At 38.2% G+C, this 20,761-nt stretch overlaps 1 protein-coding gene across 1 annotated transcript; it reads right to left on the reverse strand.

Annotated features, from left to right (window-relative positions):
• Window positions 1-414: 414 nt before the first annotated feature.
• Window positions 415-6,491, reverse strand: msl1b (MSL complex subunit 1b). Its single transcript, XM_081393143.1, is given in 9 exon segments — window positions 415-1,661; window positions 1,780-1,852; window positions 1,967-2,094; window positions 2,802-2,869; window positions 2,968-3,069; window positions 3,071-3,416; window positions 4,145-4,326; window positions 4,845-5,538; window positions 6,427-6,491. Coding segments are annotated over 8 exon segments (1,605 nt in total). The 5' UTR covers window positions 5,460-5,538; window positions 6,427-6,491; the 3' UTR covers window positions 415-1,570.
• Window positions 6,492-20,761: the final 14,270 nt, after the last annotated feature.

Raw genomic sequence — 20,761 nt, forward strand, 5'->3', positions numbered from 1 at the left:
ACATTTGGTGTTACACTTGAATTAAAATGGCCGCCCGTCACATAAAATGTTGCACGCATGGGTAATTCTCACAAAGATGTTTCTAGGTTCTGTGGATTTAAAAAAATTAACAAATGACTTAATTTTATGATGAAATTAAAATGAATGAATTTATCCCAAACTGATTTTTGCATAAAACACAAGATTAAATTGTATTGAAGTGTTTATATAATACATAAACAAAACAGTTAAAATATTTAAATCATAAAGTCTTTGAATAAATGTGATCTATTTTCATTATCTTGCCCTTGTGGCAAATCACATCTTTGTAATGCTAAGCTGCCAAATCAAGTGATTTGGGAAGAAATACTACAGTAAAACCAAATATGGACACAATACATTAAAAACTGAGCATCAATTATGAAATCACAAGAGTGAGTTTTATGTACTTTTTATTTTTTTGAAAAACAAAAATTCTTGTTTTGTAAATAATGCTATCAATATATCTATGCTGGACATACAACATTTCTGACATTAAATAAAAAAATAACAGCAACATTTTCCTTATTTACAGCCAATGTGTCAGCAAGGCTATTTACATCGGTCCAGTTGTACACATTCACATTCACAAAAAAAAAAAAATTGATGTGTATGGTGCTCACAAAAGCAACACATTTACACACACACACACACACACACACACAAAAAAACATTTTCTGGAAAATTATCAATTTTCAGTTAGAACAGATCTTTAGGAAATGCATTACAAAGGCCCTGAAATAAATCCCATGAGGCACAGAATTAATGCGAAACTCATAAAGACAAGCAACACTTTTGGACATGGATGAGGTTTAATGAAAATGGTGGTGTAAAATAAATGTATTTTCAATAAGAATGTTGATCAAAAAACAACCATCAAAAGACCAACTAATCGATCCAAAAATAACGTTAAGGGCATTGTCCTTAAACCTGCATGGGATGCTGAACAGCTTCAGAGAACCCTAAAATGCCGAACAAACAAATTCTCGCTACTCTTACAAAGGGTCATTCATCTAAACAATTTAGCATCCTCACTCTAATCCTGCCAATATTTTTTCTCTCTAAACGACTATGCTATGCTTAGAAAAATATGTACATTTTGAGGCAGAGGATTTATCAAGACATTCATGCACAATTACATTTTCAAAAACAAAACAAGCTCTTGACTAAAGTCATTCGGAACACAACTACATGCAAATGTGCAGCAATACTCCATAACCACAGTTTAGTGCACATTAAAACAATATTTGCAGTGGAGCCTGCAATAATCAATATCACTAGCCTCAGTGAAAGTACACAGAACAGGGCTACAAGTAAAGAATTAAATCAAGGCCACACACTGATTGTGAGGGAACTAAAATAGCAGTTAACCGGGCAGTTGTTGCTTTATTATCACGGCACAATAAAACGAAAACTCAGCTGTAATGCTGCCATTTCCTTCTCGCCCCCAAAGAGTGCTTTACCTCCTTTAACCCCTGTTTTGCCACTGGACGTGAAGCAGCACTCCTCTGTGTGGCATTCAACTCGAACACGTGCCCGGAATCGGTGCGGCTCATTTCCGACAGGTCCTGTGGGGAGTTTGTTTCTTCTGATTTTCAATGCGACATCGACTTCTTTCATCAAGCCAGGGCAACTCAAAGTTCCTAGCAGACAACAAAAGTGGCTCGACATGTTCACTATGCCTTATGATTGTTATGAGAGTAGTTAAAAGCAGTTACATGTTACACAGAAGATATTTCCAACAGAAAAAAAGGCTCTTACTGTGCAGGTATATTGGGCAAAGGCCGACCAAACGCCACTACTGGTAGAAAGGGTGTGACCAAGATGGCCTCCACTGTACAAGGGAAAATCGGTGAAATTATAGCATATAATATGATAACAGCTGGTTTGTTCATAAATACAATACAAAATTAATGTTTTATCAAATTAATCTTTCTTAGGCTCATACCATTCTCCAAATCAGGATGAAACGAGGAAACTTCTGGCTCGCTCTCCTGAACATTTGTTTTTTTCTTCTCCATGCGCTGCTGTAGTCTTTGAAGCATACGCTGTTCACGTATTCTCTGAATGTCCCATCTAAAGGAAAAAGCGGTAAGAATATTAAGAGCATTAAACGGGTTAAGTGTTGTTTTAAGCAGTCTGTGACCATACATAAACCTTTTTGACAGTTATTCATTTAAAGTATAATATTACATTTACAACTCGTGTAACCATAAAGATTGATTTCTTTATATTATATATGCATATGTAGGCAGGTATTATTCCAGCATGTGTGGATAGGTTTAAGCTAGAATGAACTAGGCTCTTGCCCAATATGAAATTTAAGCAAGAGGCTTAAATAACCCAACATAACTCTTTATTTGAACAATATGTGCTTGTATTGTAGACATACACAACCATTCAAAAGTTTGGGGTCAGTAATTTCTTTCAGCAAGGATGCATCAAATTGATCAAAAGTACAGTAAAGACTTTTACATTGTTACAAAATACTTCGATTTCAAATAAATGCTGTTCTTCTGAACTTTAAAGAATAAAGAATACTAAAAACAACACATCTGTTCTCAATCCTACTGTTTTTACTTATCTTTTGATCAAATAAACCAAGCCACGGTCAGCATAAGAGATTTCTTTCAAAGGCGCTATAAAATCTTAAAGACCCTTAACTTTTGAATGGTAGTGTACAATTTTATCATGTACATGAAAAAAACTAAATAAAATGTTAAAAATGTGTTGATGCCACAAACAAAAGATTAGGAAAACACTCTTGTAGAAATAAATCTCACCGTTTTCGTCTCTTCTCATCCAGTTCTAACTTTGCGTGCCGTTTCAGAAAAACACTGTCATCAAGACTCTACAGAAACAAATGATGGATACATGACAATGGACCTCATACTTAAGATTCTTGTGACTTATGTATAATACATATATGATGCAAATGATGACTCTTACTTCGGGGATGTCAACAGCATCTTCCTCCTGGATGGGTTCCATGATGTTTTCCCTCCATGATGGGACTAAGGAAATATTTTTTGTATTAGAATTTAAAAAATCAATGTTTATAACGGCCATTTTGCATTTGAACCAGACACTTACTTGCAACATCCTCTTCTATCTTTGGACACTCTTCCTGTAACGGAGAGGCTGGAGGTTGCTGCCAACAGCATAGGTACATCTCAGTCGTTGTCATGTACGGAAGCTCTTCGGTTTCTCTGCTGCTGTCTCCCTCTGGATTCAGGTCCACTTGTCCGGATGATTTCACGTTCGTCTTCTCCGGGGTCTCTTTGCTTCGTAGGTCACGCTGACATGGCGACGTCCTTCCTGTATCTGATTTTTGGGGGGTCATTCTTGAGGCCTTACCCCTTGACCTCTGCATCTTTGTTTCCAACATGTTCATCTTCCTAGACCGAGTATTTACAGGTTATAGCAGCCAAGCAGAAGCAACAAGAAGAACGAGTGTAAAATAACAGGAAAGAGTGACTAACAGGTAGAGCTGCACGATTAATCGTTAAAAGATCGCAATTTCGATTCAAACACCCATTCGCTCTCACTCCTAAATGACAATGAAACAGCTTCACAAACAGTCTTTTCAACAACACAGTATCGTTATTTCTGTTACAAATATTCATTTTATCACAGAAGTACTAGAATAAAAGTTTTAACTTTATAACATAGTTATACATTTATAACATAAATACTGATGTCTACGGAAACAATCAAAACAGAGAAAATCCTTTTGAAAGTAGCTCGAGGCTTCAAATAAAGATTGTATCAGTTACATCGTTATGGCAGTAGGTGACGACAAGTGACTTAAAAATTTATGTCATTGAATCATACACTCAAAAAATTTGTTCAAATACACTGATTCATCCAGTAATGAAACAAGTGAAGTATTTTTGAGCGAGTCATTGATTCATTCATTCTGATTTTTTTAAATAATTCATTCAAATTAATGAAACATTTTAAACAGACTCCAGCAATTAACATTTTAACGTCAGAACCTATAGTAAATTACAGGTTATTTTGTTTATTTCTCTCAAGTCTGTTCAGCATTGTGAAAAAAAAATCGTGATTCTCAATTTATCCAAAATCGTGCAACTCTACTAACAGGGGAATTTCCCATTCTTACCTCTTTTGCACTTTGCCACCTGACTTAGATGTCTGAGTTTGAGAGTTGTCCCCCATATCCGATTCCCAAAAGTCATCCGTGTCAGGAACCCATCGCTCCAATGGCTGGAAGAGCTTCTTGTCACGTGGTTCCTTACTTAACAACTGCAAACGGCGCTCCATCCGCTCTATACGGGCAAGCAACTATTTCAAGACAGGACAAATACATTAGGAAATAAATAAAAACCAATATCCCACAAACCATGAATCTCACACTTCTATTTAAAAGTTTGAGGTCTGTAAGATTATATAAGAAAAAAGTCTCTTATGCTCACCAAGGTTGCATTTATTTGATCAAAAATACAGTAAAAACAGTAATACTGTGAAATATCATTACAATTTAAAACAACGGTTTTCTATTTTAATATAGTAATTTATTCCTGTGATGGCAAAGATGAAATTTTATTCCAGTCTTCGGTATCACATTACCACATGATTAGGTGCTCAAGTAACATTATTATTAATGTTAGAATCAGTTGTTATGCTTAGCCTAATATTATTGTGGAAACGGTGAAACAGGTTTTTCCAGGATTCTTTTATGAATAGAATAGACAGCTCAAAAGAACAGAATAGATTTAAAATAGAAATCTGTTGATTTGATCAATTAAATGCATCCTTGCTGAATAATAAAATATTGCAGACCCTAATGACGGTGTGCATACCGTGTCTCTGTCTGATTTGAGTTCATCTATTTCCTTGTCCTTAGACTGCAACTGTTGCTGTTGTTGCTCTATTAAGTCCAGCTGAAGCAGAAGCAGTTGTTTAAGGCAGGTGGCTTGTGCGTGAGGATGACCCGTGATCTTCCTCAAATTTGTCTTTTTACCCTCCGAGTGTTCATGTGACGCCCCCATGGTCTCAAACCCTTTGGCGTTTTTCTCACCCACAGGGTCTCTAGAATTACTATGTGAATTCATGGATACAAACTCTGGCTTGTTATCAATGGTGTTGGTCTGTCCAAGAGGAGTTTTACTTTTTACAGGGGTGCCTTCACCCCCCATTTGTTTAGCTTGAGATGACAGTGTTTCTGTGCCCACAGAGCCAGCCTCTGAAGCCACAGCCAACTCTCTGCCAAGCTTTAAAGGCAATGAAGTCCGTTCAGTTTTCCCACCCAAAGTCTTGTCCAAGAACAGATGTTGTCTGGTGCTGTCTGGAGTGTCACCAAGAGGATCACTGAGCTCTTTACGGACACTAACTAGGTGTCTTGTTTGAGATGTGCTGAAGTCACAGTTGTTTGAGTATAATCCAACTTTAGAAAAGCATTCAGGTCGCATATTCATGGCGAAGAGAAACCTCTACCCTTTGAACCATGGCTACTAGAGAGTTGATATCAACCATTCTGTGTCTGCAGACCAGTACCTGAAAAAACATAAAATATTCAATTAAAATCAATTTTATAGCGAAGTGACGAATATGTAAATAGCATATTATTATAAAGATCCCAGTGAATGCAGTGGAAATGTGAAGAAGCATTTCATTCCTGTCTATATATGCCACATATGGTTCTTTATAAAGTTACAATAAAACCAGTGGGTGAGCAAAGACTAAATAAAACACCAAAAACCGTCAACATTATATCTCGTATGGTATAAGTCGCCTAGAGGCTAAAAATCAGTTGCTTGGTCATAAACAACAGATCACTGCAGCTCAATACCGGTTTGACTTGTGTAAAGACAGGCACACATGTATTATACTAACACTAAAGATACATGTGAATCTTCTTACTAAACGCTATGATGCATATTGTTCAAGAGATATGAACCATTTTAACTAGAGCTAATAATAAAAAAGCGCGCCTCCATTTTGATCCTCACTGCTAGCTAGCCGCTGTTAGCAAACGAGGTTATGACGTTTTCGCTGCACAGTTTAGTCTGAAATCAACTCTATACCGCATTTCTTACATAGTTACGGGTTCGCCCAGGGTAAATCCTCAACGATCAGAAGAAACGCGTCTTAAATAAGCTTTCTAAACTTTTATTGCTGTGTGTCCCCCATTTTCAGGCTTGAATCTGCACAATGTCCCAACATTACGAGTGCGTTTGACTCGGTGCGCATGCGTACTGTCAGGAGATGTTTACATTCAGAGTGATGGGGTCTATCGAGCTATATTAAGAGTCAGTATGCATGTAATTTTTTTATCTGCACTAATATTTAGCGCCGTTACTTTAACCTATGGAAACTGGTAAAGATAGTTGCGGTAGGCCAGGGAACGCCAGTTGTCTGTCGGAGGGAAATTAAGAATCGTACCGTGCACGCTTGGGGAGAGGACCTTTCCAACGTCATTTCCTCTGACGTTTTCGCAATTCGCACTCGTTTCGCTTCATTTTTGAATTTATTTAGCCTACCCAGTATTAACCCTTTCATGCATGAAATATGCTAACCACAGTCAGAATCTTAGGGCATGAAAAACAAGATTTAGACTTTTTTTATTATTATTTACACAATTTACAAAGGGATTTTCAGATGTTCAGATGGATGCGTTTATGTTTTTAACTGAATAGATACTTTATTAAACATAATACAGTAATAGCACAGTAAGACTGTGTGTATTTAACAAAGCAATGCATAAAATGCTGTAAAATCATGTGGAAACTATGAAATGCTAGCCTACAAAAAATATAGCCTTTAGAAGCTTCTGCCTATTGAAAACGCAACTAAGTTGGTTCCCGTTCGATCCATAGACTGTAAAAAAAAAAAGAGGTTCGACCAGCAGACAGCACATAAAGGCTTACACTAGTGGTTTATGTATGTGTATCGATGCCATCAAAACCCATGCATGCATTCGCAAGAAAATGGAAAATAGCTTTAATAGCTGCATGTCCACTCTAGTGACCTGTATGAGTGATTAGCCCAAATGTTCTTTATGTCATCACTGTGTTTATTGCAGTGTTTCGGATTGACTTTTCGATTTTTGTTAAATTAGATTTATCCTCAAACTTTGTTATTAGCCAAAAAATAGTTCATAATTATTGTATTACTATAGGCTATATTACACCACATAAGAATAATTTAGTTGATGACAAGCACTTGAATTGTGTATCTATCTATCTATCTATCTATCTATCTATCTATCTATCTATCTATCTATCTATCTATCTATCTATCTATCTATCTATCTATCTATCTATCTATCTATCTATCTATCTTATAATGTTTTCCTTAGGCCTATTGTCTATGTGCTTGTATAACTATTTTGTTGCAATAATAATAATACAAATACAATCGACATCTGGCAAAACTATTACAGACTTACTAAAATAACTGTGCAGCACTTATAAGGTGTTTATTTTCCTTGGATTTCTAAATAATTGGTTTCTTGGTAAAATTATCATTGGTAATTATTGGTTTCCTAATAAAACAAACAACTAAAAAGTAGCTGATTGGGAGAGACTAGATAGAATGAAAAATGAGAAAAGAAAATGCATTTCACACTTCAAATTCTCATATTTATCTTTTCTACGTTAGTCATAAGGTGTGGTGGATAAATGTAGAAATTTGCAATCCACACGTATGGAAAATTTATCACCCAGTAGCCTATGTAAGCTGCTCAGTTCAACTGTTGATTTCAGCGGCATACATGCATTTACGTGTGTGTAACTGATATGACCAGCAGGGGGAGATGTAGTACAATTGATTATAATTTTCTAACGCTGGCTTTCTCTCGTAGCTGTATGTACGTGGGCTATTATAATTGTAGAAAAGAGAGGTTTCAAAAAGTGTGCGTAATGGAACCCAAATTCAATTATGTTGTTTTACAATTACCAGTAAGGCCAAGGAATGTGTCTTAAATGATTGAACACAAATATGTTTAGTTAGAGTGACTGACGTTCACTTCCTTCAGCTGGAATAGCCAATATTACATGATCAGAGGGCTTGAGTCTCTCTCTCTCTCTCTCTCTCTCTCTCTCTCTCTCTCTCTCTCTCTCTCTCTCTCTCTCTCTCTCTCTCTCTCTCTGAGAAATTAAGGGAACTAAAGCGTACTATCTCACTTGACTTTTGCAAGCTATTGATCTCTAAAAGACTTAAATGGATCACATCAATGTATGAATGCGTGTTTGTGTGTGTTCGCAGACTGTTTATGTTCATACTGCAACGTTGACGTTCTTCTCATAGAACAGGGATAAAGACAAATTCAGAGTTAGAGAGAGAAACGGTACGTAATTAATGGAGCAGAGCCCAACTTATCTTGACTTATCAAACTCGACTTGTTTAAGGTGTTGGCCAATCTTAGAGTTGAATGGTTTTGTAGTACTCAACAATAAGAGTGTCTTAGTGTTCATAATCCAGTCAGATCCACTTTTATCACTGTGCGGCTGTATATGCCCTGCTAACACAAATATGTTCTACAACTTGCTATGCTAATGGTCACACTATAATATGAAAACGTTATTTAATGTTGAGAGGAATCGTGAGTGAGGTGCAGAGGCGTTGTGTGAGCTGTGTGAACATGATGGTTATTGTAGTTCTAGACTAAACGAGGCATTTACTCATCTCACTTGTATTCAGTATTCCTCAAATTTAAGAAAAACAGTGAAATGCAAACTCAGTATCACTCAATACTTGTGTACAAATTCCTTATGTATTTAATCTCACTTTATTATCCAATGTCTTTGGTGTTGACCTTGTTGAACAGCTGAAAGGTTTGTTTGAGCTGCGCACTGTACAGGCGTGAATTTGCTTTTCCTTCAGTCTGAGGCTTATTTGTTTCACTTTTGGTGTGAAAGGGCCTTTACATTTGCCAAAAAAAAGAAAAAACATGCAAGCAAGCCCATCCCAGGTGAGGAAAAAGTAAGGCAAAAGTACTGTTGCATTACTTTCCATAAAAAAAAGTAACAAAGTAACACAATTAGTTACTTTTTTAGAAAGTAACTCATTACTTTTAAAACTGGATATGAAACTGGTTCCTCTTGTATAAATCTAAGACTCTTGAATCACTAACCTGTTGCTTAAATGAAATCGTTCGTCAAGATTTTGTCTTTAAAAGTACAGAAAGCTATTTATGAACACCAATCCTTTACCTTGGTGATGGACCTTTACCTTTACTTTAGATGACTTTACCTTTGCTTGTCTCATGTCCATCGCAGCATCTTCAGATGATCGAAAGTGATCAGTATTGCAGATTAAAGCATCATGTCAATATAGGTCTTATGTTATAGTCTAATGTACAAATGGCTCTCCTCTAGTATGTGTCTGCTTGAGTATTGAATATGATTAATTATTAGATTATGCTGTATATAATTATAATATCAGTCAATATTTACCCCACCATATGCTGCAGATGCACAGGGATGCCCTTCTCTCCTTATCACAATGGCTTTCACACCAGGAGGAGAGAGCGGGCTAACGTTTGGCAGGTATCTCTGTAATGCTCTTAGCCATCTGCCAATCGCCTGGGCTCTCCCCACAAGAACATAATGTTTCTGATTACTGGGTTAATTTCAACACAGTTTGGCACAGTGGAGGCTCTGCAATCTCTTACTGCACAGTTAGCATGTTTGGCGGGCAGCCATCATGCTGACAGCCTCCAGCCCGTCGTTGAATAGGTTCGGGTTTAGCCGAAGGAGTTGATTCAGAACAGTGGATCTTGGAGTTGCTGAATACTCTGATCGTCTATATTTTTACAGTCACTGATTTCTCCTCTGCCAGAATCAGAACATCACAGTTTGCTTTATATAACAGATGAAACAATGTATTCAGTCCTCTCTTTCAGCTCCTTTTCCATTCATGCTTTTTACTGGTGGATATCTGCTTCTTTAATAGGCTGCTATATCTCCCTCTCCCACATAACTCATCTTGTTTGTCCATCTTTTAAATTGGCATCTGTATTGCCCTGCTTTTAGTCTCCATAAGCTATATTCCTGCGTTCTATTTCCAAAGCCAGCCTTAAAAGTGAATGACCCTGGTGGGTGCATGGGGTGTCAAGTGTAGGATAACACATTGGCTCATGCTTTTTGTGAATATCATATCAAAAGGCAGTTAAGCTCAATTCATCCTCACTTTCTGTTACATTTGTATAGTTACATCACTTCTGGAAGCATTTAAAATAGTTTAAAGAACTACTGCAGAAAGAAAAAATACTAAAAACTAAATAAATCATAATAAGTTTTGGTTGTGACATCTTGTGTAATAAAGTTTAATTTAGACAAATCTAAACTTCGTGCTTAGCTCTGGCAAATGTGAGTTTCGCAACAAATAATTTAGAACATAATGACATAATGACACTGACCCTGCCTAAAAATAAATTGTATTTGCCACTATATGATCTAAAAAGAAATTACGATTCTACAAACATAATTACTGTTGTTTCCGGTATCCCATAAAGCCCAAAATGTCTCTTCATTTCATACATGAGGTGAAAACATCCTCTAATAAAGAACAGCTGATGTACAATCTGTAGTTGTGAGACTGAAACCAGAGGTGCACAATATTATTAGCTGATTAAAAATGTAATGATTCTGTCCAAGTCTGTATTTCTTTTGCTAATAAAATTGTACAAACTGTTAGAAGGAGTGTTCAAAAAATTGTGTTAGACAGGTGTGATATTTCAGCTGAGACACTCCTTGTGGGTCAAGTCACTACTTTGGCATTTCTGATTCTGTTTCTCTTCTTTTGTGGTTGTTTCATACCCTTTCTCTGGAAAGGCCTCAAGTACTTCCTGTTTAATGACAGAGAGAGCTACTTCAAAAGGACACAAGCAAAAAGGTTTTTTGGGATAGGGCCTATAGTCCTGAGGATTTATTCCTTTTTCTGAACTCTTTCCTACATTAAAGTTAAGTTTTTTTCTTGCTCTGATTGACTGATTGATTGACTGATTGACTGATTGACCTACTGATTGATTGATTGATTGATTGATTGATTGATTGATTGATTGATTGATTGATTGATTGATTGATTGATTGATTGATTGATTGATTGATTCATTCATTCATTCATTCATTCATTCATTCATTCATTTTTTTTTCATCATTCATTCTTCAATAATTTATAACAATTTATCTTTTTATCTTCTTGTGAACTGAATGTTTCTTTACTAGTAAACTAGTTCACTGAAGCTTCTTTTTCTTTTGACTCTAAGTAACATTGCAAATACATGTCAACTAAATCTCATTAGAGTATAAGTAGAATGTCTGCTTAACTCTTTATTGTGATGCTCCTCCAACAGACATTCTACTGACTATAGGTAACTTTGCAAGTACGTCAACTTATTCTAACCCTAACTAGTCTACTAACACTCTAATGAGAGTTAGTAGACATGTTGGTGCAGCATTACTAATAGTCAACAGAATGTGTAAAGGGACCATCAAAATAAAGTGAAACCATTCTCCTTAAAACTGCAGTGAATCAAAGACAGTCTCAAAAACGTGGTTTGAAATCGCTGGTGTTTCTGACGTCACAAACTACCTTGTAATCAATCACGTCAACGTGTGATCATCTCTGAGCTGGTGTGAGTTAGTGGAGGCGGGACTAATTTGCATATTCATAGAACCGCGTATACTAAACGAGACAAGGGTGTAGAGATACATTCAAGCTATTTTTTAAGGCATGAAGATTTTTTATTTTCAAGGAAAAAACTCATTTAGGTGATCACATGTCAGTTTTAAGGGATAAAATGATTGACTACAGGGGGATTTTAAGCAAAGAGAACTGTTTGGCCCTATGGTGGAAAAGCATCTTTACATTAGAGTGTGTTGGGAAGTTTCTCATTTTATGCAAAGTGACTTTTATTGCAAGCATTTCCTGCCTGGGAAACAAACCCATTGTTAGTGCCACGCTCTACTGTTTGACCTACAGGAAGGCTTTTCTATTGTTTCATCCAAACTTCTGTGGCGTCCTGTGCCATTCAAGCGTCTACCTTTGATTTCAGTGGGAATGCTGACAGATAGCTTTCTCCAGGTATTATAACCCTCCTTTCAGAAATCCAAATTGTTTTACTCCCACTTGATTTTCAGAATGACCCAACTCTTTCCACACCCTCAAAACATATCTTGCTCATTGCTATCCATCAAACTCTCCCCTAGTGCTTTCTCTAGCATGCAGGCGCCATAACATCCCACCCCATATCCCCAGAACACACATTTGTACACACATCCCCTGCTCGCAACTATGATACCATTTTATCACCACGTCCAGTAAATATATGGCATTGTGAGAATCATTTGAACTTTAGTGTGAATTGTGTGAATCATTGAACTTTTATTAATTACCAAAATAAATATGTGAGTTTGTTCTGAGGGGAGACAAAGGGGTCATGCGTACCTCTTTGGGCCGACAAGCAAATGGGCGAAAAACAAACAAAAAGGTCTCGTAACCAGGCGGAGGGAGTGACTCAGACACAATCAATTCTCCATGAGCTCTCAGTGGAGCTTCGAAAGCCATGGAAACAAAAACAACACTCCCAACTCAGGTTTACAGCTCAAGGACCCGTCCTGTTTATTTTCAACCTCCAAAACCAACCCTGTTATTATTCCTGCAGCGGTCGGAGTTGACTTGTAAAATACTCTGTGTGGGAGGGATGGAGAAAGCTTTTTGAGTTCCATCACAACAAAGTTCACTTTAAGGTGACAAAAGTGCTCTTTTTGCATGCCCACACCTGGCCCTTATCTAATAGCCTAATTAGTCTGTAATAAAGGAGACTAATGGGTCTGTTCATTTAAACTAATGAAGGTGAATCACCTGGCTTTTGGCACCCTATCCCAACCACATTAAGAGTAAATCTTAAGTCCTTTAGTGTAATTATAAATAGTAAAAATTCTTTTCATTAAGTCTGTCCGATATATAATGATTTTAAGTGACGTTTGAATTGACTAAGAAGGCTTTGTCAAATTTGTCTGGTTCTTTTCTGCCTTTCTGCCTATCATATCTTCTTCTCTTGGCTCTCTCTTTCATTTTCTGCCCTTCCATCTACTCTTCTGTCCTTTCTTCCGATCTCCTCTCCTGCAGTGACCGCATGATTTATGCCTCTCTCCTAGTCTGAGAGTACATAAATACATATAAAGGTTGTAAACTCCCACCATCCATAAAAATGATTAAAGAACCTATTTTGGTTAAATCGGTGCCTGCCCACAACTGTGTTTGATTTTCCACCTAAACCAGAGCCATGTGACTTTCTGCTCCAGCTTCCAGGTCTACAAACACACACCCTTCTCCTAGGGTCAGGAAATGAAAGCCAGAACAGGAATGGGAATAAAAAAAAATTTGAAGATGAGTATTTTCTGATATTTAAACCCAATAGATGTCTGGATGGCATCTTCTAGCATTAGACTGATTGAATGCTAAGTGACTGGTCTGTTGCTAAAGGTAAGATCTATAAGATCTTTTAACACTGTAACTACATAGCAATGTTCAGGATCATGATGCTATTAATGTATGTGTTTTATATGCAGTTTGAACTGGTAGTCATCTCTGTGTAGATCTGCTAGAGAGCTGCGGGAACGGAGCGAGTGTCTCATGGAGGAGCTCTGGATGGATAAAAGGAGTGACAACAATGAAGGACGAGAGAGGACCAGGCCTGGACTTTACGTTATGTTTGGTTTATGTTTGTCACTGCCATCCGCCTGGGTTGTGGAGGGGCGGCTGCCATCCGAGAGGGAGCGGAGGAGTCGCCACCGTTTAGCTGAGGCCGTAGCCTGCTGCCGTCCGCCATGATGGAGGACTCGCAGGGAACAGGGGACTCGCTGCCGACTGCCCGAACATGGAGGAACCGTCGCCTTAAAGCAGGCGTCCGGGGTGCTAGAGCGCTGTCCACCGACGGATATCCAGCGCCACCGCCAGGCATTGCGGAGGAGTTCACCCAGCTGGTGAAGGACCGGATGGCAGTGCGTTTTGGGAACTGGACCAAGATTTGTATTCCTCTCTCGTCACTGTCTCTCCTCATCCTTCCATCTCCCTTTCTCTCGCCTCGTCTGCCCTTACCCCCAGGTGCTGTGGCCACCCATGACTGGACCCCCCCGGAGAGGGGAGGAGTAGAGCACAGCCTCGAGGGTACTACGAGGGGTCCTGCAAGGGGCGATGGGGGTATGTGGTAAGCAGGGTGGGTCGAAAGCCAATTGCTAATGAGCGTCACCTGCGCGCCATGCCTAGAGTGTCTCACAGAGGAGCTCCGGATGGATAAAAAGAGGAGTGACGGCAGTGAAGGATAATAGAGGACCAGGCCTTGACTATTTATGTTGTGTTTTGTTATATTTGTTTATTTTATGATTAAACTATTATGTTGAACATTCGGCGGTTCCCGCCTCCTTCTTCCCTGAACACATAACATTGTTACACTGTATTTATTGGTTATTGTCTTTGTGTATGTGAAGCTGTTGCAGTTTTTATAGTAGTTATATCTATTGTGTTAATAAAATGCTGAAATTAGGTCCCCCATGCACTCTCCTTGCCTGTCTGAACTTTACAGTTGTTTTAGCTCAAACTGTAGAGCAATGCTCTAGAATTGCCCATGTCATGGGGTTGATGGCACTGGTTTATAATTAATTATTTATTTCTTATAATTATACGCTTTCTGCATACTTTATTTTGATTGGTCAAGCCATCTTGATATGTCCTAATATCTATGGCCGCTGAAACCGGTGGCAAGAACAATCAGGTCCATATTAATTTTATTCTAATATTGTTTTGCGTGTTCATCTTGTTGGTATGTGCCTATCTGTTTTTCAGTGGAGACTGTAAGACAAAAGTAATGTCAATGTATTTATTTTTTTAAGAGTAGTGTTAAGTAAACTTTACTACAGTCAGCCATTATTAATGTAAAATAAAAAAATTCCTAATTTCTTAGAAAATGTTTTTTCTTTATAAATATTCTTTCTAAAATGCCTATTGAAATATTCAGTTCAGAGAGTGTTTATCCACTTGAATCCTCATATTTTAAATGATTTTTTAATAATAACTTCTGTGAATGTGTAACTTTTGCATGTAAAACAAGGTTATGGAACATGAAGTATTGCTTAAGAAGGCTCAGTTTTCTCTGGAAAAATCAGATGCATACCTTCTGGTGAAAGAGAAGAGGGGGAACGCAAGAGAGAAAAAAACATGAGGGATGGAGAGAGGGGGCTTCAGGTGTAAAAGCAGTGGGGGGCTTTTGCTTGACTCATGAAGAATGTCAGCTGGAGTCTTGATGTTAATGTAAAAATCCTGGGTGAGTCCTTCAGGCGAGCCACTCTCCTTCCCTGTTGAGGCGGATCACCAAGGTGAGGATTCTGTATGTTTTATTCCATAAAATAAATGACTACAAGAACAAAAGATGATAGGCACATTCGCAATGGACAAAGGCTTTAAATAACTTTTGCTGAACTTGTCAGTTGTACTTTATGTCCATATTTATCTAAAAACTGCTGTGATTCTCTCAACGTACATATGTGACTAATTAATGCTCCTCATTATCACTGTTTCAAGCTTTTAGACTCTCAAATCACAAACATGTATGTCTCTTTGTCCTAATGTTAGAGAACAGTTAAGGTGTTCACCACACTTCACCCCCTTATCAGTGCCATGGTGAGTAAGGGTTAAACACCGGGATGAGGAGGCCTACTGTTGCTGGCTAACATGCCCAGTTAGAGGTTATTTGACCTGGGGTGCAAATCTGTCTTAAATAGGCCCTCTCCAGAGAGCCAGAGATGCAGGTTGGCATATCCATCGTTACAGGGGGTTGTGAGTCTGTCCACAATGCAGATCATGTTTGAAAAGAAAGCCTGAGTGAGGAGGATGTAAAGAGGCAAAAAGAAAAGAAAGAAAGAAAGAAAGAACTGTAAGTAAGGAAGATATGTTTTTCTGATGTTTTGTATGTTATTATAAGTGTTTGCTACTTCTTGTTTGATTTTTTTTTTACATTTGTTGGACATCCTATAATAGACTGTTTAATAGCAGATCCTCATTGTGAATACAACAACAGCATGCTTGATATTGCAAATTGGTATTTCTTTCTATCACAGTGTAACCATCATGGCTTCTTCCAGCAGGATAACGCGCCATGTCACAAAACTTAAATCATCTCAAACTGGTTTCTTGAACATGACAGTGAGTTCACTATACTCAAATTGCCTCCACAGTCACCAGATCTCAATCCAATAGAGCACCTTTGGGAACGGTAGATTCGCATCATGTATGTGCAGATGAAAAATCGACAGCAACTGCGTGATGCTATCATATCAATATGGACTAAAATCTCTGAGGAATGTTTCCAGTACATTGTCGAATCTATGCCGTGAAGAAGTAAGGCAGTTCTGTAGGCAAAAGGGGGTCCAACCCAGTACTAGCAAGGTGTACCTATATAGTGAATGATTTTTCCTGGCCAAATAGTGAAAATGTCACATATAGTTTTTGAAGCCAGGATTTTCAAGACTTGATTTGATGTGCCTATCTTGAAAAATATTCATTGGGAAAAAAAGGTTGACAACCAGCCCCGCTCTCCCTTTTACAGTGACAGCTGGCGTTATGGCAATATTGTTTGTACTTGACCGCCTCAGGCTAGGTGAGAGAAACATTATGTACAGATAAAGGATGAAGGCAGATGAAACCTGAAACCACCATTGGCTATATTTCAGCTCTGCAGTGTTTGTTTCTCACCGTTATATCCCCAACATGTCGTCACCATCTCAGAAGCCCAATTTCACAAGCACTTCGAATTAACCTAATTAGAATCTTGGCTTTTGACCCTTTCGATCAAGAAGGATGAGGGTGTGTAAATCAGATTGGTTCTACTGTGATCAGTAACATATGTGAACTGGAAAGAAGATGAATGTGCTCATGCCAGAGTCTATATCAATGAGCTGTGGTTTATGCAGCCTGTGGTCCAGGTTTAGTGTTGTGCCAATGCCAGGCATGTGATTGATGTATAAAATATAAAACTGATGTGTTGAGAGAGGCAAGAGATTTTCTTTTGTGCTTTTATGTTTCCTGTTAAAGGTGGAAAGCAAGAGTGAAGCGTTTCCTCCCATTTCCAAGATGATTCCAAAACATTTAAGACATTATTTCATGCAGGTATAGGATATGTATTTTATGTTGATGTTCCTGAATATATAAAACAGATACCAGTCAGCGTGACAGGATTTACCTATGCCCCGCATATGAGAGTCTGAAATGAGGATGTGAATGTTTGTGTGTGTGTGTGTGTGTGTGTGTGTGTGTGTGTGTGTGTGTGTGTGTGTGTGTGTGTGTGTGTGTGTTCACATGCTGGTAAATGTCATGCTCTTTCTCAGTATGCTCTATCAAAAGGTATGGGACCTCACAGAGCAAAGCACTCAGAAAATGGGAAAGGAAAATATCACTTACGCATTTGACAAACAATAGGTTGCGGTGCTTTTGATCACAAATGTGAGTGTCGAGTAAATCTCAAATAAGAAAGAATTAATTTTCTGAGAAAATGTTAGCTTTCTTTGCAGGGAAATAAGCAATCTGCTTTTTGAATTATATCTAGCCCGTGTGTGTGTGTGTGTGTGTGTGTGTGTGTGTGTGTGGTTAGGTATGTATACCCTACATTAGGGTTTTTTAAATGGGGAATAAACATGCAGAAAGCTTTCTGTGATGACTAAGTTTAGAGTTATGACTATGGAATGTCTCCGTAAAGCATGACAACCCAACTCTTGAAAGATTTCACCTAAAAGATTCCTCGTTTAATCTCAAACCTTGAACACTGATTGTGGCCTCCTCCCCTTTTGAAGAAAAACAGAACGGTGGAGTAATGCCATCCAAAGTAGATCATGCCAAATTACAGAAGTATGCTTTCAATTTCACCCTTCTGAAGCAATAGATGCTAGCTTTTTGTCTTAAGCAAAACTATAGAATATTAATTGGTTTTTAGTTTTGTACATGGCCCTTATATGGTCACTGTTTTATCCTTCATCGGGTGGAAATTGCAAGTCTCATCGCTTGAAGTCCAACTGAAATCAAAATTGACCCTATTTACTTTGTTAGCGCATATTACTAGTCTTGTGGTGAAAAATGAATCCGTGCAAGTTAATACACAGAAAAAAATTGTTTGCCGTCGTAATCTTTAATCAAAGTCTGAAAAGTTACTTCCGGTCTGGAATGGCATTCCTTCTCTGATGATGTAGGTTTGACGGCTTGGGTTGGGAAACGCTTAACCACTCCCCTCAAACCGTTAGTCTGTTATGAGCAGAGATGGAGAGGAGGAGCGCTAGAGTAAAACCCTGCCCTCTGTTCAATATTCCGTTTCACTGGGAAATACGTCGCAACACTGGAGAAAAGTCGTTTGCAACTTCCGGTTCACGCGGACTTTAAAAAACAATCACACCTCTCCTCAAAAAGCCATATGATTTGAGATATCATTCATGTCTGTAGGAATAACAGAGCAGGATTAAGGGTGTCCCTCCTTAGGAGCAGGAACATCTTGAGTTATGAAGTTCCTGTGTGCATGCATGTTTTTAAACAAAATGTCAAATGATGTCATATAGGCTCTTTTCCTTGGTGAGCATTTTACATTTCTCTCTGTCCTCCCTTTTTTCCCCTCAGTATTGGAGAGAAACTAGAGGCCAAATGCCTCCCTGTCATGTTTCAGACTGCTTGTTCATGCAACAGCATGTGTTCTGCATCCCTCAGGAGAGCGACGTACATCATAGTAATACTGCTAACTCAGCACAGAACACTGCTATAGCCATAACTTTATAGCTCTATGCCAGTAAGCAGCCCAGTGAGATCAATGCCTTGAGTCACAGTTTAACAAACCAGCTTAGTTAAACCATTTAGCACCTTTGGAAATATTTCAGGGCTGTGCATAATTCATTGAGCTGGATATGGTGAAATTGCTTGACAAGCTCAGTTATCCTTCCTGTTGATGTATTTCCTATAAAACAAATGTAGGCAGTGCATGATTTTCTGCATGCTCTTCAGTTGAAGGTTGCATTTGTAAATCTGTATGCAACATGTATATGTTTTCTCGGAGAAAGAATATAAATATTAAATGTGTATATCAACTAAAGTTTTTTTTTTTTGTATGCATATTGATAGCATCAAAGCTAAAGATGAACTAAAAGACGAAACTCTTTTTTGCCAGTCTAAGCTTAGCTGGTCCAAGTTGGTTATTAAATGGACCAGGCTGGTCATTAGTTTGCGCAAGCTGGTCATTACCTGGTCCAAGCCAGATAGACCATCTCATACCAGCAACAAACCAGCTACTAGCTAAAAGTAAAAGGTGGTTTTGGGAACATGGTGGCCAACCAGCCAATAACCAGCTATAGAACAAGCGAACAAGCACATGACCAGCATGGACGAACTACAATGACCACCTTAGACAATCTCTCCAAACGTTCTGTTCATAATTTGAAAAAAATTTATTTAAATCTTATTTTTTGTTTAATTTAGCTTCGGTTTTTTACCTCTCTAGCATCACCTTTCCATATGTGGTCTTGAAAGTCAAATTGCACTGATGGTCATATTCTTGTAGATAAGCTTGGAAATTCTCAGTCAGCAAATGTGTTTGAAGGCATTCAGCAAAGAGTAAAGGAAAACACAACCTGTCAAATATCAAAGAAGTGTATGCATGTGAATGCATATGTGTGTTAGCGTGTGTGTGCTCATTTCCATTTTAGTGACTATTCAGCAGCACTAGGGGGCCCTGCAGGGCTGCATTAGTGTGACTGTATGGTTTGTGTGTGTGTGTGTGTGTGTGTGTGTGTGTGTGTGTGTGTGTGTGTGTGTGTGTGTGTGTGTGTGTGTGTGTGTGTGTGTGTGTGACTGTATGGTTTGTGTGTGTGTGTCTGTGTGTGTGTGTGTGTGTGTGTGTGTGTGTGTGTGTGTGTGTGTGTGTGTGTGTGTGTCTGTGTGTCTGTGTGTGTTTCTATGGACCCTACCGTGACAGATTTAATCAGCCTTGCCAGTGACATTGACTTGAGAGTTCATCTTCTGTTAAAATCCTGATACTCTAACATGACATCAAACCCTCAGTGACCAATAAGCACAATGTGTTCAGTGTGAAGCTGTTTTCACACTGACTAAAAAGAAATGGAAAAAAAAAGAACAGAAAAGAGGAAAGACAGGTGGACGCAACAGTTGCTGTTGTCCCTCAAAGCAATCTGGCCGAAAGCAGAGCACCTGTCAGATGTGTAACTTCATGAGGAGAAAGAGAGAAGGAGTCAGTATGAGACGTATAATGATGAATAAGATTTCATTATTCCTGCTTAAATTACCTATGTCGGCGCACTTTTGTGTGAATGATTAGATCTATGTGTCAAGTACACAGTTTTGGGTTGAAATGTTTTACCTCTCCTAACTTTTTAAATGACACTTGTATTGCTCAGATATTGCTCTTTTGTAGCTCAGGAGATTATAGATTTAGAGATTTTGGTTTCACTTTATTTTGATGGTCCCTTTAACACATTCTGTTGACTGTTACATTGCACCCACATGTATACTAACTCTCATTGGAGTGTTAGAAGAGTATTAGTAGACTGGTAGGGTTAGGGTTAGAATAAGTTGACATGAAGACCTCCGATGCAAAAGCCTCTAAAAGTCACCTCTGTCAAAAATGAGATAATAATATTGAGTCAATGCTCTCTGTACATATATGCTCATCAAATACTTTCACTTCAAACTCACTAAATCTCAGCCCATGAATGCCGGTACTTGAAAC

The sequence above is a fragment of the Scardinius erythrophthalmus genome (assembly GCF_964197995.2).
Source record: "Scardinius erythrophthalmus genome assembly, chromosome: 18".
Classification (NCBI taxonomy): domain Eukaryota; kingdom Metazoa; phylum Chordata; class Actinopteri; order Cypriniformes; family Leuciscidae; genus Scardinius; species Scardinius erythrophthalmus.